This window comes from Andrographis paniculata, unplaced genomic scaffold (assembly GCF_009805555.1).
Source record: "Andrographis paniculata isolate CXL003 unplaced genomic scaffold, ASM980555v1 Contig62END, whole genome shotgun sequence".
Lineage (NCBI taxonomy): Eukaryota > Viridiplantae > Streptophyta > Magnoliopsida > Lamiales > Acanthaceae > Andrographis > Andrographis paniculata.
In genome coordinates, this window is record NW_026137598.1 from 4,118,269 (window position 1) to 4,138,509 (window position 20,241).

A 20,241-nucleotide genomic window follows, 5' to 3' on the forward strand; every position below is an offset into this window, starting at 1 on the left:
GAATAAATAGAATAAAAATATTTTTATTTGCTTTTGATTTGAGTTGAAATTTTTAATTTAGATAATATTTGATATTTCATTATCCCTTAACAGTTTATCTATTTTTTATTTTAGTTTATTTTATAATAAAATGTTCATTTTTTTTTTAAGTAAACCTAACATTACAAATATCCTTCAAATTTACAATATATTTCACAAATATTAGTACATTTATATTAATATTTATAAAACTCCGTGCAAAAAAAAAAGGACGGAGGAAGTATTATATTCTACTCTCTCCGTCCAATTACAAAGTAAATATTTAATTAAATACCATTTTTTTTTCACGAATATCCTTATTTTACATTATATTATTACCCTTACACTAAAAAATAAGAATAAAAATGTAATTAGGTTACTTTTTAACTACCTACTAAAATTGTATAATACGAAAAAAATTGTGATAATATAAAAAATAATATTTTATATTGTTTAATTAATTTTTTATATATAAATAATATATGCATTATTAATATATATATATATGTATATTTATATTTTTAAAATAATATTTATAAAAAATTATTCCACAGTGTTATACAAATGGGTTCAAATAATTGCACGTTCTCAAATTTGGCCTAATTACCCGCGGCCAAACGGCTCCACATATATCTGCCTGCCATGCCCGTGCGCCAGAGATATGGCCGTAGTCCCCCTACCTACCTACCTACCTACCTACCCAATCTAAGCCTTCACGAGCACATATGGGACAGAACACTGCCCTCAACGACTCCGACTCCGACTCCGACTCCGGCACCTTTGATCACTAGCTGCTGCTGGAAACGGTCCAGAATCCCTGAATTTCGTCGAAAATGCGGGAAGGAAACCAACCGCTCCATCCAACAGCCGTGGCGATGGACGAGCTGCTCCTTGAATTTGGTAGAGATGATCGGCGTTGAAGAGCTGTCAGATTACGGCATGAGAATTTGCTCATGTGCCAATTCCAAAACCCTAATTGACTCTGTCAAGTTTCAATTTAGGGTTTAGGCTTTGATTAAGTAAGTATGAATGAAGGTAAATACAAATTAGACGAGTGGAACCCTCCCTAATAATTGAATCTTGCCCAAAGAGTTGAATTGAAAACCTTTCAGAAGAGTATGGAAGCTCTGACGAAAAAATGAATGAGATATGATCTTCGTCTTCGGGCGGGGCAGGGCGGGGCCTCCTCTCCCCTCTCTCTGTCAATGGGAAAAATTGTGCAGACAAAATTATTTATTGTACATGAAGATCAATCGACGAAAGGTCATGGTCAGGTCCATAGAATTCTCCAAACAATCGATCAGTAGTACTTGTTTCCCATTCAAGGAGAAACAGAGTCGAGACACGTCATTGAGTTAGTCATGGAAGCCTCTGCCGTATGTATCTATGTATATATGTATATAATTCTCTCATTCTACTTTTTCCTCCATTCCCTAGAACCCTAATCCCCTTTTTAGTGCTGCTAGGGATGGACGATCTTCGGCTTCTTAACTGTGCATTCTTAAATTACGCCCGCTCTCATTAACTCCGCCATGTCCTCTCTGCAGACATTGCATTTATTATGCTGAATTTCAGTGTCGCTTTTCACTTTTCGCTTTCCATGCACGAAGAATGCGTGACTGAAGCAGTGCAGGTATGTTCAGTTTCCATTGCTAATTAATTCATCCTGGTAGCGACAGATTGGGCAGGAATTGCAAAATGAAGACGTCGAGGAAGAGAAGTGGTGGCGGCGGGGGGAAGATTGATCCGAGCAGCTTACATTTGAGGAAAGAATCGACGCAGAATCGGAAGGGGGCAGCGAAAGTGGCCACACAGCGGTCTCCGATTTGTTCTGCACGGACGCTCGCCAAGCATCTCCACAACAATGGCGAGATTGATGGTATTGCCATTGCTGCTTTGTCTGTGGGATATCCATTGGAAGTGCAGAGTAATGTTGACGGCTGTAGTTGCTGCACTAATGGTGTTTGTGGAAATGCCACTGCAAAGGAGACAGATAGGAGTGTGTTTTTATGCAATCGGAGGAGCAGAAAATCCGAGAGTGAAGTGAGCAAACTCATTACTGAGGATGATGGTGAAGATAGTAAGGGCCAACCGTCATTTTCGACTCGGGATGATGACAATAGCTTCGAGAGCTACCCATCAGGAGTCTTCACCTGCAAGAATGCAAACTTTGCAGCCTCCATTTGCAGTGTTAACAAGAGCAGATTGAAGAAGAAGACTAACTATACTGGTACGGGCTTTCGATGTCATAATGGAAGACTTGGAAAGCAGAGGCGCCGAAGATCTGCTGTTGATGTCTCGCCTGGTTTTGGTATCGGAAGGGATAGCATGGTGAGTTTAACTGATCTGTCTGATGGTTCAGAGGATTTAAGAAATACAACTACAGCTTTGCGGCCACGGCTTGGGAACAAGGGTCAGCGTCATTCGCCTGTGTTTTCCAAGAGCTCTTGCAATAAATATGGCATGGAGTCATATGATGCAATCACAGGATCATCATTCAATGATGGTGATGATGAAGTGGATGAGGATCAACTTGGTTTGCCTGGGTGTGGGATTCCCTGTTATTGGTCTCGAAGGTCCACGCCAAAGTCTCGAGTATGGTATGGGAGTTGCTATTCTCCATCCCAATCCGTTCATCAAAGACATCAACATCATCATCGACGGTCCAATAAGAGGCGATTGAATTCTAGAATTACATGTCGTAGCGTTGCCAATGTTCCCCTCCTTGGCAGAGGAAGGTCATCGATTATAAGTGCAGAAACTGATGAAGACCCCTTGATAAATTTTGAAGAGCTTGACATGGAAGCGTCGAGCAGGTTGGATGGAATGAGATTGCCATTACAGTCAACGAGACAGGGTGGGTTAGAACTAGAACACAAATATAGCGTCCTGGAGATTGAGAATGTTGGAAGCATAAGTCATAAGTACAGGCCAATGTTTTCAGGAGATTTGGTTGGGCAGCACACAGTCCTAGAATCTCTTTCGAATGCAATTTCAAGAGGAAGGATTGCTCCGATTTATCTTTTCCAAGGCCCCTCCGGAACAGGAAAGACTTCAACAGCGAGGATTTTTGCTGCAGCTTTGAACTGCCTTTCCATCAATACGAATACTAAGCCTTGTGGGGTTTGCAGGGAATGTGTCGAATTTGTGTCGGGCAAGAGCAGACATTTTATAGAAGTCCATGGCTCTGATAGAAATGGAATCAAAGGTATGAAAAATGTCTTGAAAAGTGTCTCCATGGTTCATCAGTTCAAGGTATTTGCTTTGGATGAATGTGACCTGTTGCCTGCAAAGAAATGGCTTGCTGTTCTTCGAATTCTTAAGAAGCCAATGGCGAATGTCGTTATCATTCTTAGAACAACTGATACTGAATATGTGCCGCATGCTGTGCTATCGAGGTGTCAGAAACACATCTTCAACCGAATTACCTCTGGCGACATTGTCACCCGCCTTGCAAAGATTGCTGCTGCCGAGAACTTTGAAGTTGAGGTTAATGCACTTGATTTGATTGCTATGCACGCAGATGGCTCGCTCCGCGAAGCAGAAGCCATGCTGGACCAGTTGAGCTTGCTCGGGAAAAGAATTGACATCTCCATGGTGAATGAGCTCGTGAGTTTACGACAATATATCATCTTACATTCTTCTGCTAAATCAGAACTCCTTATTGTTTATCTTGGCTCCGCAGGTTGGGGTTGTTTCCGATGGAAAGCTATTGAACCTTTTGGCATCTGCCATGTCGCCAAATGCCGCAGAAACAGTGAGAAAGGCAAGGGAACTGATTGATTCAGGAGTTGATCCAATTGTTCTCATGTCCCGAATGGCAGGAATCATCGTAGACATCATTGCTGGTACTTACCCTTCCATTGAACACATTCCAGTCTCCGAAAGAGAATTAGACCAACTAAAGCATGCACTGGTGAGTCTCTCTGAGGCAGAGAAGCATCTCAGAGGTTCGAGTGATTGTTCCACATGGTTCACAGCAACTCTACTCCAGTTAGGATCCTCTGCAGCTTCACCTGAAATAACTGATGCCGCATTCGACAGAAACTTGAATGAAATCTGGCTTCAATGCCTTGAGAAATGCCATTCAAAGACACTGCAACAACTTCTTCGTGTTCATGGAAAGCTCGTCTCAATATCCGAAGCCAAAGGTAAATATAGTTTGAATATGTTGAAATGCAATGTCTAAGTTGATCCTGAACAGCTGCAACTTCTATATGGATGCAGGTAGGTTGTTAGTCCACATTGCGTTTGTCGACAAAAGCATCAAACTCCGAGCAGAAGGTTTTCTCAGCAGCATCACTAATTCATTAGAGGTTGTTTTACAACAGAGTGTAGAAGTCAGGATAGCACTACTTCCAGAACCTACGCATCGGTCACAGAGTGATAAAGATGAATCAATAGTTTCAGTTTCCGATGCTGGCGATCCGGATCCCAACACATGTCACGGGCCAATGCAGGCGAGGATCGATTCTTTTTCCATGGTCCATCAGCACCGAATGGAAACTGCATGGAAGCAGGCGGTGGCAAAGAAACCAGAAACTGATCATATCCTGTGTCGGGACCATGTGCCTCTGCAATCAAGAAATTCCACTGATGTTAGGCCCTCTCAGAACCACTGGGAAGACGAGCTGTGTCACGAACTCAATGCACTGAAACTAAACAATGGAATAGTGTCCCGTATGGCAAGGAGGCTCGACCAAGCCCCCATCCCTCCCTGCTCGTTGCACAGCAGCAGCTTTGCCAGTAATTTCCACGAAGAAAACATGTGAGTAGCCTTATGTGATCATAAACAGAGCAATTCAAGATCATCAATCCTCATCACCAATTTTGTATGCAGCAAAGGATACGAGTCGGGATCAGGTGCGCCATGTTGCAGTGGGATCTTCTGCTGGAACGATTCGAAGCAACACCAAGACCAACAGGGACGAAAGGTAATTCGTGCGACTGCCCAGGACTGAACATATTATGTATATCACTTGCTAGAGTTGGGGTGCTATGTTGTGACAGTGGTGCTTCGAAACCAGGTAAGCCGCAGGAGACGATTCCCGTGGCTTTGACAGATTACAGAACAGGCGATGGTAGCTGATGTAGCGATGATCACAGCCACAGGAAATGTTGCTTGTAAGTGTTTCTGTTGTTCATGTTTTTGGAAGGAATGTGGTTAGAAACACAAGTGTTCTTCAATAGTGTGTTATAATTTGATTGAGAATATTGATTTGAATTATGTGTGATGCTGTATTGTGTTGAAAGTTGAACTTAGATGGGAAAAGCATTAGATTAGCCTAATTTAAACTATAGGTTGACTTTAATTTGTGGAGGTCAATTCGATGAGAAGTTTCTCAAGTGTCTATTCATCAACACCAGAAATAATTTCTCTTTCTTATATATATATATATATTTATCAGAATCCGCAGCCACTATGTGAAAATACGCAACCTGCAAATTAGATTCGACAAAAAAAATCATCATAGGCAAATCATGTATGACGACTGATCTGAGACGGCTATGAACCCCTAACCTCTCCTCTAGGTTTTTTTTACATTTTATTCAATACAAAATGTGTGTGATATATTATTTAATAAATACTAGTATATTTTATATATTAATATTTTGCATTTAATAAAATGGTTTTAAATATAAATTATTATATAAAGTATTTTATAAATTCTTATATATTTATCTTATTATATAATTTTTTAATAATATATAATTTTAATTATAAAAATATAATTAATTTATAATATATATTTAATATTAATAATTTTATAATAAAAATTTTACTAATAAAACAATAAATAAATAAATAATATTACTGTAATTCTATATTATTATACTCATTCCATAGTTTAAATTTACTTTAATTTTTTTAAATTTATTTCATTACTAATTCTATAGCAAAGTTAACAAATTAATATTGAACTATTATATTCAATTCAAATACTTATTTATAACAAAGATCATTATCGTTATTATTTTATCTCTCTTTGTTTTTTTAATTTTTAACTGAATTTTCAAAAATATTCTCAATTACTTTTTTTATTTTTTTTATCATTTTTTAATTTATGTCCTGAATTCAAATGTTCTAAATTTATCGGATAGATAAAGTATTTAATACAATTTATATAGAGGCACTGCTAAATGGGTATTCCTATTAATTTATTTATCTCTACTTATTAAATATAACGGTTACATTTACATAAAATTTACTTTTTATTGAAAATATAAAAATTGTTTTCTCATTAAATGTTACTATTATATTAATGTTGAATGGTGATTTTACACTTTAATAACAATTAACTCTGTAATTTTATTTGTCATATTCTACCAAATACTTTTTTTTTTCATTTTTAACATATCAATATGGATATACAAATGCTATATATGATTTAATTGGTAGTGATTTAGAAGAAAATGATAAATATGAAGATTTTCAAGCAAATGACATCGTGAATAAAGATATTTAAGCGTAAGCTCTCTTGTTGACCTAAATCCCGAACTTGACGTTGAGTCGATTAGTAAATTTATTGATAATTATTTTTTTCAAGATAAATAAATTTTTTTGGAATATTTTTTTTCACACATACAAGTTTTTTTTTCTTATTTTATTTTTTTTTATGTACTACTTTTTAAATTTTATGGTGATTTTATATATGTTCATTTTAATTTATTGTTTATAGTATAGTTATCTATATATTATCTAATGAATTTATAATATCCGAAAATACATTATTTATTAAAAATAAAGAGATTGTTTTTAGATAAATGTTAACATTAATTATTTAATGTTACTAATATTTAGATTATTAGATCTTAGAAAAAGAAGATAGTTAGAAATTCTTTTGGAGGATTGTTAGTGAAAAGATGTAGAAAAAAAAATATGAAAAAGATTAGAGATATTTGAAAATTATTATTGATAGTTAGATATTTTTTTCTTATTTTATTTTTTTCAAATACATATATAAATATTATATTAAGATAAATAAGAACATAAAATAAAAAATATCGTGAAAATTTTCTCAAAAAATAACTAAACATATGTTTTACTTTCAATTGAGATGAAAAAAGTAAAAATTAAATTATAAAATTGAATTTTCAGTAAAAAAAAAAAATCAATATACTCCCTCTTCGTCCCATTGAAAGGTTGTCATTTTCCATTTTCGTCCGTCCCAAAATAAGATTACTATTTCCTAATTTAGTAATTGTACTACTTACCTAAAATAATAAATATCCTTCCACCTTACACTATATTACACAAATATCATTATTTTTATATTACACAATACTAATAGGAGTATTTTCGTCTTTTTCACTACAATCTATTATAATACTAGTATTAAAAAATCTACGTGCAAAAAGTAAACGGCAACCTTGCACCGGGACGGAGGGAGTATAATAGTTTTGAAAAAGATATTAGCCAACAAAAAAAAAAAAAAAAAAAACAAAACAAAAACAAAATCTACAAAAACAAACTAATTCAGAAAATATTAGATTTCATATCTTTTGGAATACTTACGGACAAAACTAATAAGGACAAAATTCGACTACAAAATTAATTTAATGGTACATAGTTTCCTAGCTAGAGAAGGGAATAAAAGCCTTTTTTTTTTTTTTTTTTATTTAGTCCATTCATTTAAACAATTTTGATAATTTTGTTTTTAATATGTATAGAATAATAATTAATTATATATTGATCAATAGTCTTCGTAAATAACATATTTTATTTTTTTAATAGCAATTTTTAATTAATTTTTTTAGTTTTATTAGTTCTAATAAGGCATTTCAGTCAATATTAACGTCACTTACCACAACAATTATTATTATTATTAAGTAGTCTTAATTTTATTTTGATACTGTTTAAAATTAAAATTAATGTATTAACATTGACGCAAATTCAGAAGAAAATCAAATTGAGTAGATTGATAGGTCATGTATAGGAATTGTATAGGATAGTTATGAAAGCATATTTCAAAACTATCAAGAGTATGCGAGAAGATCTGGATTTAACGTTTTAAAGAGATCATTAACAAAGAAAAAATATGCGTATATGACATGCGATAAATCACGAGTATCATTTACACAAAAGATTTCCAAAAGAATAGGATGTTCCGCTCGTCTCAATGCTATAAAGGAAAGAAGATGGATCATGGATTATTTCGAAAATAGTTACAACACACAATCATGATCTTGATCCAAATATGTCGATTTTAATGTTGGCTCATAGAAAAATTGGTGTACACATGAAGAGACAATTGGAGGCTAACGATATTGCGGGTATAAGACCAAGTAAGAACATTTGATTGTATTAAGTTCAAGGTGGTGGTCCTGAAAATATTGGATGTCTTCCAAAATATTGTAAGAATTTTATAGAGAGTACGAGAAGATTGAGATTGGGAGATGGAGATGCAGAAGCTATTCGAAAGCTTTTTGCGAGATTGCAATACCAAGATAGAAACTTTTTTTATATGATAGACATTAATGATGAGGGGAGGTTAAGAAATGTGTTGTGGATTCATCCGAGAAGTCGAGTTGCGTATGGAGACTTCAATGACGTAGTAAGCTTTGATACGACATATCTTGTCAATAAGTATGAAATGTCATTTAGAGCTTTTGTTAGGATTAATCATCATAGTCAATCTATATTGTTAGGGTGTGCTTTGGTGACACACGAAGACTCGACTTCATTCAAATAGCTTTTCAAAAATTGGGTTCAAGCAATGAATGGGGTATGACCTAAAGCCATATTGACTTATCAATGTGAAAGCATTAAAATAGCAATAAGGATGGTGTTGCTGAACACTATACATGATATTGTTTGTGGCATATAATGTCAAAATTGCTTTTGAATTTAAGGGTATTCAGGAGTATAATAAGGCGATAGTGTTACGGTTCCTAATTTTGAAAGAAATTGGACTGACTTTTTAGTCAAATATAGATTGGAAAACAAAGTTTGACTTCAAGATTTATATGCTGAAAAGGAAAAGTGGTTCCAGTTTATTTGAATCAGATGTTCTGGGCTAGTATGATTTCGATAGAAAGAAATTAAGGGATGCATGCATGTTTTGATGATTATATCCATTCAACATTCACACTGATAACTTTTTAAAATTATATATTTCATAGTAACTCAACACAATTATAATTAATTAATTATAATACATATATTGATGAAAATATTCATAGTATATTAAATACAACCCGTAATATATCTAAAAAGTTGTATACTCATTAAAAATCAATTTAATTTTAATTTTATTGAAATTACCGCATGAATATGAAAGGTTAATGTATTTATTTATGTATTTGTTTTAATTTAAATATTTTAACACATTTTTAATATTTCATATATATATAATATTAAACATTTTAACACATTCAATTAAATATTTTATATAATAGCATTTATTCTATCTAAAATATATAAAATATTTTGTTAAATCAAAATTTATCCATAGATTTAAAAAATAATGTCAAGATTAAAAATTAAATAGAATCTTTCAATTTTCCCAACGTTTTATGAAATTATATATAATATATTAAATGCAGCCGTGTATAGGAATTTGTACATATACTAATCTATTAAGAGATATTAAATAGTTGACATTGAAATTGAGCATAATGAAAGGTTTATATTTTTTTAAAAAATCCAAAATTAAAAATTTAAATGTCTATAATTTTATTCTTTTGTTAACAACAATAATCTATCTTATTTTCTAAAATCATGACGGATACTCGAAGCAAACAATCCATCCATCAAAAAGAATGGACAGTGCCTCCCTCTCCAAAAAGTTTAGAAACCATGTATGAGTATTCGAGGATTCAATATTCTAATTTGAAAAAAGATGGTTTAGAGTTACTGAATCGGTTCATTCATATTGTGAAAAGCTGTTTGTGAGCCAAATTCTACTTGAAAAAGAGCCACTTATTGAAATTGGAAATTATGTGGAAGTTCAATAACAATGCGAGTGAAAATCCCACGGGAAGACAATGTGAAAATCCAACATGAAAGCCAAATTTCAAGAGGTTTTGCTTCGGCCTCCACTCTTTATGAGATTGAAATTGGCACCGTAAATCATCCCTATAAAGATCCAACTTTTTCTTGTAAAATGACCAACAAAAATCCTTATTTTTATCCTTCTCAAAGCTTATATCTATTGTTGAGTTATACGGCGATACTCGCGAGTTTTGCCTAATTGTATCCAAACAATATTGATGGATGTTGAAAATGAATTTCGTGTATCAGACTTCTTGGCCAGTTGGAGGCAACTTTTTTGTCCACTTTTTAATTTCGAACTATTTTTTTTTTATCCCAAATATATTAAGGGATCGTGGAGTATCTCCACTCTGAGCTAAAATCGACGACAATGTTTACAAGTTGATCCTCCAAGATTCTCACCTTGCAATAACCTTCCATAATCACTCCAAAAATTAATCCACTGGTTAGTTGGTCCTTTGACGCATACCGGCTAAATTGGAACCGTAACTTTGGATGGAAGAATGTAAAGTCACTCGTGGAAGATGCATTCCAACCCTACATAGTACTGGAAAAATCATACTATAATGAAATATACCAACAAAAAATCAATTCAACTCGAGATAATAGAAAATATTACAATATATATATATATATAATAGTTACCAATAGAGATAATTAATTCTATTGACTATCTTTATATTAATTTTATAACATGATTATGATTACTCATTTTGTAAAGATAATTATTGAGAATAATAACTTAAGGTGAAAACATTACCACTATGAATAATCAATAAGAATAAAGGTTTCTAACAAAATTAAGGGGTTGTTCTCTTGTTATTTCAAATTGAAATCAATGATACTCATTATGTACAGTTTTTAATAAAAAATAAATAATAAAAAAAAAACATTATTTTTTTCTCAAAAACAACATATCAAAATACTTTATAAACAAAAATTCACATACATTAGATACCGTATCATACAATTCATTGAACATGACACATGATAGGTAAAAACCATTAAGTAATTATAATGCTCGAGACTTGACTCCATTTACATAACCAACTTTCAATCATTCTGACACTATTCAATTTTTTAAAGAAAATCACACCAAATATATTTTTATTTATACAAATCATCAAATCAAATACTAACCTTTTTTATTTATTCCAAACTTTCAAAATTACAAAAATCCCCAAAAATTTATGTCTAAACAGAGGTTATTACTGACTAATTTTAAACAAACCTACCAACCACAATACAATACTGCTTCCGTTCATCCTTGCTTAAGTTTGGCCTTCATCACCGCTCTTGCCAACTCCCTTAATGGGCAGGCATTCATTACTTGCACTGGAATTCCATTATTTTATTTAACACACATGTAAATAAAATCAAGGACTATATTATGTGCTATGTACAATTATGCTGAGTTATAAAATTTCTGCACTAATAACAGCCCTTACTATTAACTACGAAAATATATATATATATATATATGTGAAGAAGAAAAGTGATGATGCATGCAAATTAGGAAACATCAGATTGATTTATATAAGAAACAAACCAAACCATTTATATTCATTACCATAATTTAACAGACATATCTGCCTCTCTTTTCTAAAGTAAAATTCAGAAGCTAGTCAGTCAGTTCACAGACACTATAATATAATGACATCATATCATATATAAACTAAACACATGTGAGTTATGGTAAGCTAAGTAGATAGATCCCACCTTAGTTCAAACTTTTTTTTTTGTCTCAGATTTGGAGGGGTCTTACCTGATTTGATTTCTCCTCTTTGATCCTGTTGGATCAGTTTTAAGCTCTGGCCCTCTTGTTACTGCAATTAGGGCATTTGTATTGCTTGATGTGTTCCGCCTTTGCAGGCGTTATCTTCACGCATTTCCCATGGAACCATCTTTCGCATATATCGCAGCAGATCCAGAACTCGTCGCTCGCATAGTTGTCCCCACAAGCTCCACAGAGCGTGCCGCCTTGTTCATCATCTTCTTCTTCCTCGTCTCCACTTTCATCCTCTTCCTTCAGTGCAGATGCCTTAATTCCTTTGGCCTGCGGCTCGCTCGGACGAGAAGGCTAACAGAAGCAAATATACAGATGAAGATATACAGAATTGTAATTGCATCGTGTGACTAAATCATTTTAAGTCATGTAAATAAAATTAGCTGCTAACCACTCTGTTATTAGATTTATTCTTGCTGCTGTTGTTTTGGGTCTTCACTTGCTTAACAGCTCCGGTCACAACTTCAAATATAGTTGGTTGCTCATTGATCATTTGAAAAAGCCTCTTCCTGTTGACATATTGATTCCCGAGAAATTTTAGAATCAAGTACAGTTAAGAGACAATGCACACCAATGGCAAATTTATCCCGCCCAAAATATTATATCCAACAGCTAACAGAACAAGGAAAAAAACATGAAGACATGCCATGTTTCAACCTTAATATCCATATTGTCCAACCACAAAAACAAGTGTACCGTAGAAGCAACAAAATTAAGTGGACCAACATTTTTATCTAAAGTTCAAATAAGTCATTTAGCACCCTACTTCCACTAGTACTTGTGAGACACAAAAAGAATAATGCCATTTATCAACAAGTTCAATAAGGCAACAGACAATTGTATATAAAGGCTATAGAGCGAGGCAGAAATATATAAAGTAATACGAAGACAGCATGTTGAAGATTCACATCCTCTCTCTCAACCAACATAGATATTCTCTGGGCAGACTCAATTGTAAACTTGCATTTTCCAGCACAGAACCCTTAACCCAAATTGTGAAAATAACTGATAATAAAACACAGAAAGTTTCACCAGTGTTCGGAAAATGTGTGTTCCCAACAATAGAAATACATGAAAAATATGAGAAGTGTACCAAGACGTGTGAGAATTTGCTTCTAAGTGATTTTATAAAACCATGACATAAGCCCATCTAATAGTTATAGCTTAGAAAGCATTTACCTCTCACTTTTACCAAATCCAAATCGTGCGCCAAAGTAAAAGGAAACAGAAAGCAGCCATGAATCACTATGAACAGCAACCAGAGACAACCAGTCCTTGTCTTGCATCCCATCTCTTGCGAAGTTAATTCCAAGTGCGGGCTCAGGGAGTTCAGGAGGAACCTCTTCAACAGGTAAGTTCACTTCCCATGTCTCGTTTGGAAGCCCATAAAGACAGAGGTTCTCCTTCTCTGCAATAAATTGGCAAATGCAAACACAACATTAAGCTTATGTAAATTTTCCACAGAATATGAACAGCATATAATTTAAAATACAAAGAGCTAGCATAGACAAATAACTAAGATTCTTTTTCCATTATGATAAGGAGCTTATCATTATTAGGAAAAAATAAAGAGTTGAAATTTGACCGGCGACCGGTGAGAATGTAATGCCTTCACAATTCAGAAGTCATATCTTCATGCCACCAAAATATGCCTGTTTGCACAATAAGCTATCAAACAAGAAAACGACCAAAAAAAATGATGCCAATTTCTTGGATAATCCACAAGCAAACTTAATACAAGAATTTAATACACACTTGGTTAGGACCCAAAAAAAAAATCTATTTTAACAGGCTAAAATACACTATGGAAAACTACCACAGCACCACCATGCAAGAATATTGATTTTATCATACCATACTGCAAGATTTCTCCAATCTAGATCTATATGCAGGTACAGATTGAGCACTACTGATAGCTAATATAAACAGACATGTGACACTGTTAACAAGCTAGGAGTCTTGTTAAATATTAAAAGTGAGAAAAAAAAAAAAAAAAAGAAACAGAAACAGAGAACACATCCATAAATAACTGAGGGTGTGTTTATTTGGGGGTTTGGATTTTGGTTTGGAATTTGAATAGTGAAAATTTTTTAATTGGAATAGTTGCATGATGTGATATAAATAGGTGTTGATGTAATGTTTTGAATGTAAAATTGATTTTTAGTATAACGCAAATAATAAAAACATAGGTGTTTGATTTGATGTTTTGGAGAAAGAATTTGGTGAGTAGTAAAAACCGATGTAAAATCCTCCAAAAGAACACACCCTAGGGTATTTCCACTCTTCAATAAAGAGCATGGATTGAGATATTTACTTTTAAAACAGTACCCAAGACTGTCAACTAAAAACAAGATACAGCAATGTTGTAGACTGCCAAATGATTTTGTTGGCATTAGATAAAGCAGGACAAAAAATAAAAACTATGATTGTGATCATGTGGTTTTCTTTACACACGCAGAATCTAATGGGAAAAAACACAACACACAGAATCAACTGTAATAAATGTGAAAAGCATAATAAAGGCCATAATCTCTCCACTTTATGTACTCCCATCTATGTTCTTCACTCACAATCAATTTCACCCATCAAAAGACACAGCAGATAAAAAAACAAACACAAAAGAAAAATGCCTCAAACAGTGATGAAGTTCAAACACAACCATGGGAATTTCAAAAGAAAAGTGAGAGCAAGCTAAACTTCAAACGGGAAACGGCAAAAACTCACCGGGATCGCATTGCTGGTAAAATTTCTCCACATCTGCAAAACAAAAACAAACAAAAAATGATTAACCCCTGAATCTCGCTAAGCAATCATAGATCTTTAGTCGAACATTAGCAGACAGATTAAATCAAGCAAGCGGAACTCACAAACAATTCACGACTAAATCCGCGCATCTTACATACGTCAGCGATAGATAAAAACCTAAAATACATGCTTAACTTCTCACAGAAACAATAAAAGAAGCACGGATTTCTTCAAAAAACTGGAGCATTGGTTGCAGAAACGAAGAGTAAAAAGGAGCACGTACCGGTGGTTAGAGCTTTGATGAGGCCAGCCCTCCGGCCCTTGAAATCGTTGTAGACCTCTTCTACAGTTCTCGGTACAGGATGCGGAGTCCCCTCCATTCCAATCGTTTCCACACCAATACAACAAAACAAAAACCCTAAAATCACCTTTAAAATCAACACTCCCCCAAGCGAACGAGGATTCGCCGAAGTAGGGCTCTTACCAGAACTAGGGTTTCTATTCCACAATCCCCCCAAATATATGAAATGCTGTGCTAATTTGAAATTAACATATGTAAACAATTAGTTCAAACATGAGAAATTGGTCGCGTGCGCCTCCATTGAAATACCTTCGTACAACATTTGAAGAATCAGAGAGAGGGGGGAGGGGGAGGGGGAGCGAGTCGAGCGACAGCGGGAATGAGAAGTGAGAGAACGACTCTGAGGGTTTTTGTACTAAATTCAACATAGGGTAATTTCAAATCATTTCTGATGTCTTCTTTTAATTTTTTTTTTTAAATAATAATAATAAAAAAAATTCCAAAAATATATTTTTCAAAAATAATTAATATACTTATACTCATATTTTTATATTATTTATATAATTCCTTATATTTCATAAATATATATATATTTTTTTTTAAATAATTTTACTAAATAAATAAATTCTTCAGTTTTTATTTTTATAATTGTCAACTCAAATTCTTTTATTTTCTGACTAAAATTATATTATAAATACAAAAATATCTTTATTTTCTTATAATATTATTATTTAAAATAAATAAATAAATTATTTTTACATATATTATTTATATATTCTTCAATAAAATACTCACATATTTAAATTTGTGTGTCAAAAATAAAATAAAAAAAGATTATTAGTGAACAAATAAAGTATATACTTATGGCTAGAAAATATATGTTTTTCTATTTTTGAGTGTTTAATTATAAAATAATTATTTTATTAAATATATTATTTTTTTATAAATATTTATTTTGTAATTGGACGGAATAAATATTTTTTTTCAAAAAATGTTTGAATTCTTTTATTATACAAATTTTATATAAATAAAAATAATAAATGCTATAAAATATTTTAAATAATATTTTTAAAATAAATATAAATAAATAGTTTATCAATATTTATTGAATGATTATAAAATTTTACAAAATATTTTATATATTTTAATTCTTACCTTCCGGGTGAATATACTTATTTGGTGTTTTATAATAAATTAAAAATTATAGTAGTATTTTATTAGTTAGTTAATGTATGTAAAAAATTTAACTTTAGTATAAAATAATTGTATATGTAATAAATATATTTATAATTTAAATAAAATTAAAAAATATTTGTTATTAGTTTATAATTATTACTAAATAAGAAATAGATAAATTTGAGTGTGACAAATAAAATAATAAAATATAAACTTTAAAATTTGGACGAAAAAAAATAAAATTAAAATATAATAAAATATTATGCAATTTACTCTTTAATATATTATATTTGCTCTGTTATTTTCTTACAATGTCCATTTCGGGTGTGTTTGTTTGAGGGTTTGAATTTTGAGTTGAGATTTGAATAGTAAAAATTTTAAATTTGAATAGTTGTATGATGTGATATAAATAGGTGTTGATGTGATATTTTGAATGTAAAATTGATTTTTAGTATAATATAAAAAATAAAAAATAGGTGTTTGATTTGATATTTTTTGGGGGAAAAAATTAGATGAATAGTAGAAATCTAATTAAATCCCCCAAACAAACACACCCTTCATGTATTCATTTTATAAGTAAAAATATTGAAAGAAATTATACTAATTAATACTCCCTCCGTCCCGAACAAGGTGCAACATTTATTTTTGGGACAGGGTTTTAGGTGGGTAGTATTAAGTAGATAATTTAGAAATTAGATGATGTGATGGATAAAGAAATATATATTTTATTTTTTTATTTGGATGATGTGAGAGAATAAAGTGTGGGGTAGAGATTAAGTATAATTAATTATTTTCTATTTTGAAAATATTGCACGGTGTTTGAGACATACCAACAAGGTGCAACATTTATTTTTGGGACAGGTTTTTAGGTGGGTAGTATTAAATAGATAATTTAGAAATTAGATGATGTGATGGATAAAGAAATATATATTTTATTTTTTTATTTGGATGATGTGAGAGAATAAAGTGTGGGGTAGAGATTAAGTATAATTAATTATTTCCTATTTTGAAAATATTGCACGGTGTTTGAGACATACCAAAAAGGAAATATTGTAGGGTGTTTGAAACGGATGGAGTACAATATTAGCACTTTTTAATTTATTTAAAAAATCCAAATGATAATTGGATAGCTGAGAGAACAGATTTGATTACCAACATATTTGTTGAACACAGAAAATAGTGGGTAGAGTTTTCGAAAATGAGCCTACCAAATTAGGTTAAGATTTATTCAAAAGTTTAGTGGGCTTTCGAAAGTCCAAATATAGCTGCAATGACTTGGACGAGTCAAGCTTAAGGTCGGACGGAATAAGGTCGGGTAATGAAGCCGGACTTGGTCGGGACCTAATAAGGTCAGACACTGAAATCGGACTTGGTCGGGACCTAATAAGATCGGACATTGAAGTCGGACCTGGTCGGGACAAATCCCAAAGGTCAGGCGTAAGAAGGTCGGGCACTGAAGTCGGATCAAGTCCAAATGTCAGGCATAACAAGGTCGGACACAAAATTGAGACGGTATGAGGTCGGGTGCGATAAGGACGGGCGCTGAGGTCGAGTATTATCATGCCAAGTTCGATGGTCGGGCACAGTTAGGTCTGCTATAGAGATAAAGCAATATAAGGTCGGGTGTAACAAGGTCGGGCAGTAAAGTAGCTAATCTGCAAGCCAGGTGAGAAGGCAGTTCCTGATAGTGGATAGTAGCTTCAACTGGCGAGCGGTTTTTTAAGGTCGGACGTGGTAGGACGGTTGACACACGTGTCAATAGAAGAGAAGTTTTGGGGTGGTTAACAGCGGTTATGGTAACCGACCAGACAGCGGTTCGAACCGCATCTTCAAGGGGTTATTTAAGGATTCCGTACTGTTCGAAAAATGCATCTTCAACTGACAAAAATTCAAGAGAATTACTTTTGGGGATCACTACTTTATTTTTCAGTCTTTATTTTTATTTTTTCTATTTTATTTATGTATTCTACAGTATTTAGAGATTTATGATCTCAGGCACTCATTTATCAAATTCGAAGATATTTCTCTATTTTTGAATTTTACTTTTTATTGTTGAAAAATAGCATCAACAATATTATTTTAGCTATTTTTCATAAATATTAGTATAAAAAATAATTCTTTCATTTAAAAAGTTCTTTCGTTTTCGAATCAAATGAGTCTTTTGAAATTTTATACTAAATTAAAAAGTAATACTTATTTTATTAATTAGTAAAAATATATAAAAAAATTTGACATTTTTGTTATTTGAATTTATATACTTCCTCCGTCATTTACCAATCTATCCATTTTTCCACTTTGGTTCGTCTCATAACAAAGTATCTATTTCTTTTTTTAGTAATTGTACTATCTACCTAACATTATAAATATCCTTCCAATTTACACATATTACACAAATGACATTAACTTTTTATCATACAATACTAACGGGTTAATTTAATCATTTTACATTTTATTTCTGCTTTATCCCAATATAATACTAATATTTCTAAAACTCCTTAAAAAAGCAAATAGATATAGATATGAGACGATAAAATATAAAATAAGTGTATGTGTAATTGTACGAGAAAGAATATTTATTTACAAAAGTCAATAATATACCATTACAAACTCTATTACTTTGAAAGAAAAAATTTATTTACAAAAGTCAACAATTCAACCATATTTTTTATTAACTAAGCTAATTCGGTATTAATGGTATCGCTGAATCAAATAAAATTTGAACCGAATGACTGAACAAATAAATACTGATATATATATATGGACAAAAAATTTAATCGAATAACTGAATCGCTGAATCGAATTGAAAATTTTTATTAACTAAGCAAATTCGATTTAAATGCAAATATTGTATATTTGATATTTGTTCGATTTAAATCAATTTCAATTTATATATATATATATATTTTTTTTTTCAGTTCCTGACTAAATACATTTATATTATTATATTTCAAATTATATATTAATAATTATTTCATATTTGGTTCGTTCACTTCAATTTAAAATATTTATGTTGTATGTAAAATTTTGCTACCAAATGATCGGTGTGTATGAAGCCTATCAAAAAAAATAAAAAGGTGGATCGGCAACCAACTCAAAGAAATTGTCGAGCTAGTCTCACTTAGATAAATTATATAATCAAAATTAAAAATAATAGATAAAAACAAAATAAGTAAAGCAAAATCAATAAAATGAAGGCAGAATAAACAATAAGAAAAATAAAATTAAAAAACCAAACAAGTAAAGCTTAATTAAATCCTTTATCAATAAAGGCCATACAATCTTCCTCATAAAGTAACTTGAATGCAAGAAGTTTTTATTTTTTATTTTTTTTTTAAAAAAAGAAGCTAATAATTATGATAACTTGAATGCAAGAATTTTTTATTTTTTACTTTCTTTTTTAAAAAAAGAAGCTAATAATTATGAAGTTTTAGTTTCGGATTTTGATTTTGAATAATAAAATTTTGAATTAAAATAATTTTTTTTATGTAATATAAATATGTGTTAATATGATATTTTGAATGTGTTGATATGATTTTTCAACAATAAAAAAGTAAAAATCCGAAAATAGGAAATTATCTTCGAATTTGATATAATTAGGAATCTCTAAACACTGATAAAATAGGAAAATAAAACTACAGACTGAAAAATAAAGTGGTGATCCCAAAAGTAATTCTTCAAATCTTTAAATATTTTTTCAAGAAAACGTTTCAGAACCGTCGCCTGGTTGGTTACAGCAACCGCCCACTAATTCCTCCTTTATTGACAGTGTCTTTAACCGTCTCGCCAAACGCTTCCACCAGTTCCAGAACTCAACTGGTCCGACCGAGCGCCTCTGGGCCCCTTACTTCTTTAAATGGACGGCTAGTCCCGAACGAATGCTCCAAAACGCCCAGCATGCTTCAAACAGACCGCAGGCCGACCGACTGACCCAAACGCGTAACCCAACGATTGACCAATCCAGAGACTAACTGGTCGCTAGACCGACTCATTGGTCGCCCCATCAAGCGACCACCCTCTGGTCTTTCCAGACGATTTAATGGTCGCCCCAATCAAGCGACTGAACTACTGTTCACTTAATTAGGCGACTAATTAACATACCTTCTTCGCTTGGTCCAAACTCCATGTTGGCCGACTCAACCGATGGCGGACCAACCGACTGCGAACCAACCAACTGCAAACCATCCGATCCGACTGCAGACCATCTGACCACGGACTTTTTGA

The 20,241-nt window shown here is 32.3% G+C and overlaps 2 protein-coding genes across 2 annotated transcripts; one reads left to right on the forward strand and one right to left on the reverse strand.

The window, feature by feature from the left end:
• Window positions 1-624: 624 nt before the first annotated feature.
• Window positions 625-5,245, forward strand: LOC127260953 (protein STICHEL-like). The gene is made up of 6 exons (XM_051289032.1): window positions 625-1,394; window positions 1,566-3,627; window positions 3,704-4,169; window positions 4,246-4,786; window positions 4,859-4,952; window positions 5,046-5,245. Exons 2-6 carry the CDS (start codon window positions 1,717-1,719, stop codon window positions 5,076-5,078), a joined length of 3,045 nt encoding a protein of 1,014 aa, XP_051144989.1. The 5' UTR covers window positions 625-1,394; window positions 1,566-1,716; the 3' UTR covers window positions 5,079-5,245.
• Window positions 5,246-11,524: 6,279 nt separating this feature from the next.
• On the reverse strand, window positions 11,525-15,236 carry LOC127261136 (PHD finger protein Alfin1-like). Its single transcript, XM_051289347.1, has 5 exons — window positions 14,827-15,236; window positions 14,523-14,555; window positions 12,978-13,206; window positions 12,190-12,307; window positions 11,525-12,092 (listed from the first exon to the last, which is right to left on the reverse strand). Exons 1-5 carry the CDS (start codon window positions 14,921-14,923, stop codon window positions 11,817-11,819), a joined length of 753 nt encoding a protein of 250 aa, XP_051145304.1. The 5' UTR covers window positions 14,924-15,236; the 3' UTR covers window positions 11,525-11,816.
• Window positions 15,237-20,241: the final 5,005 nt, after the last annotated feature.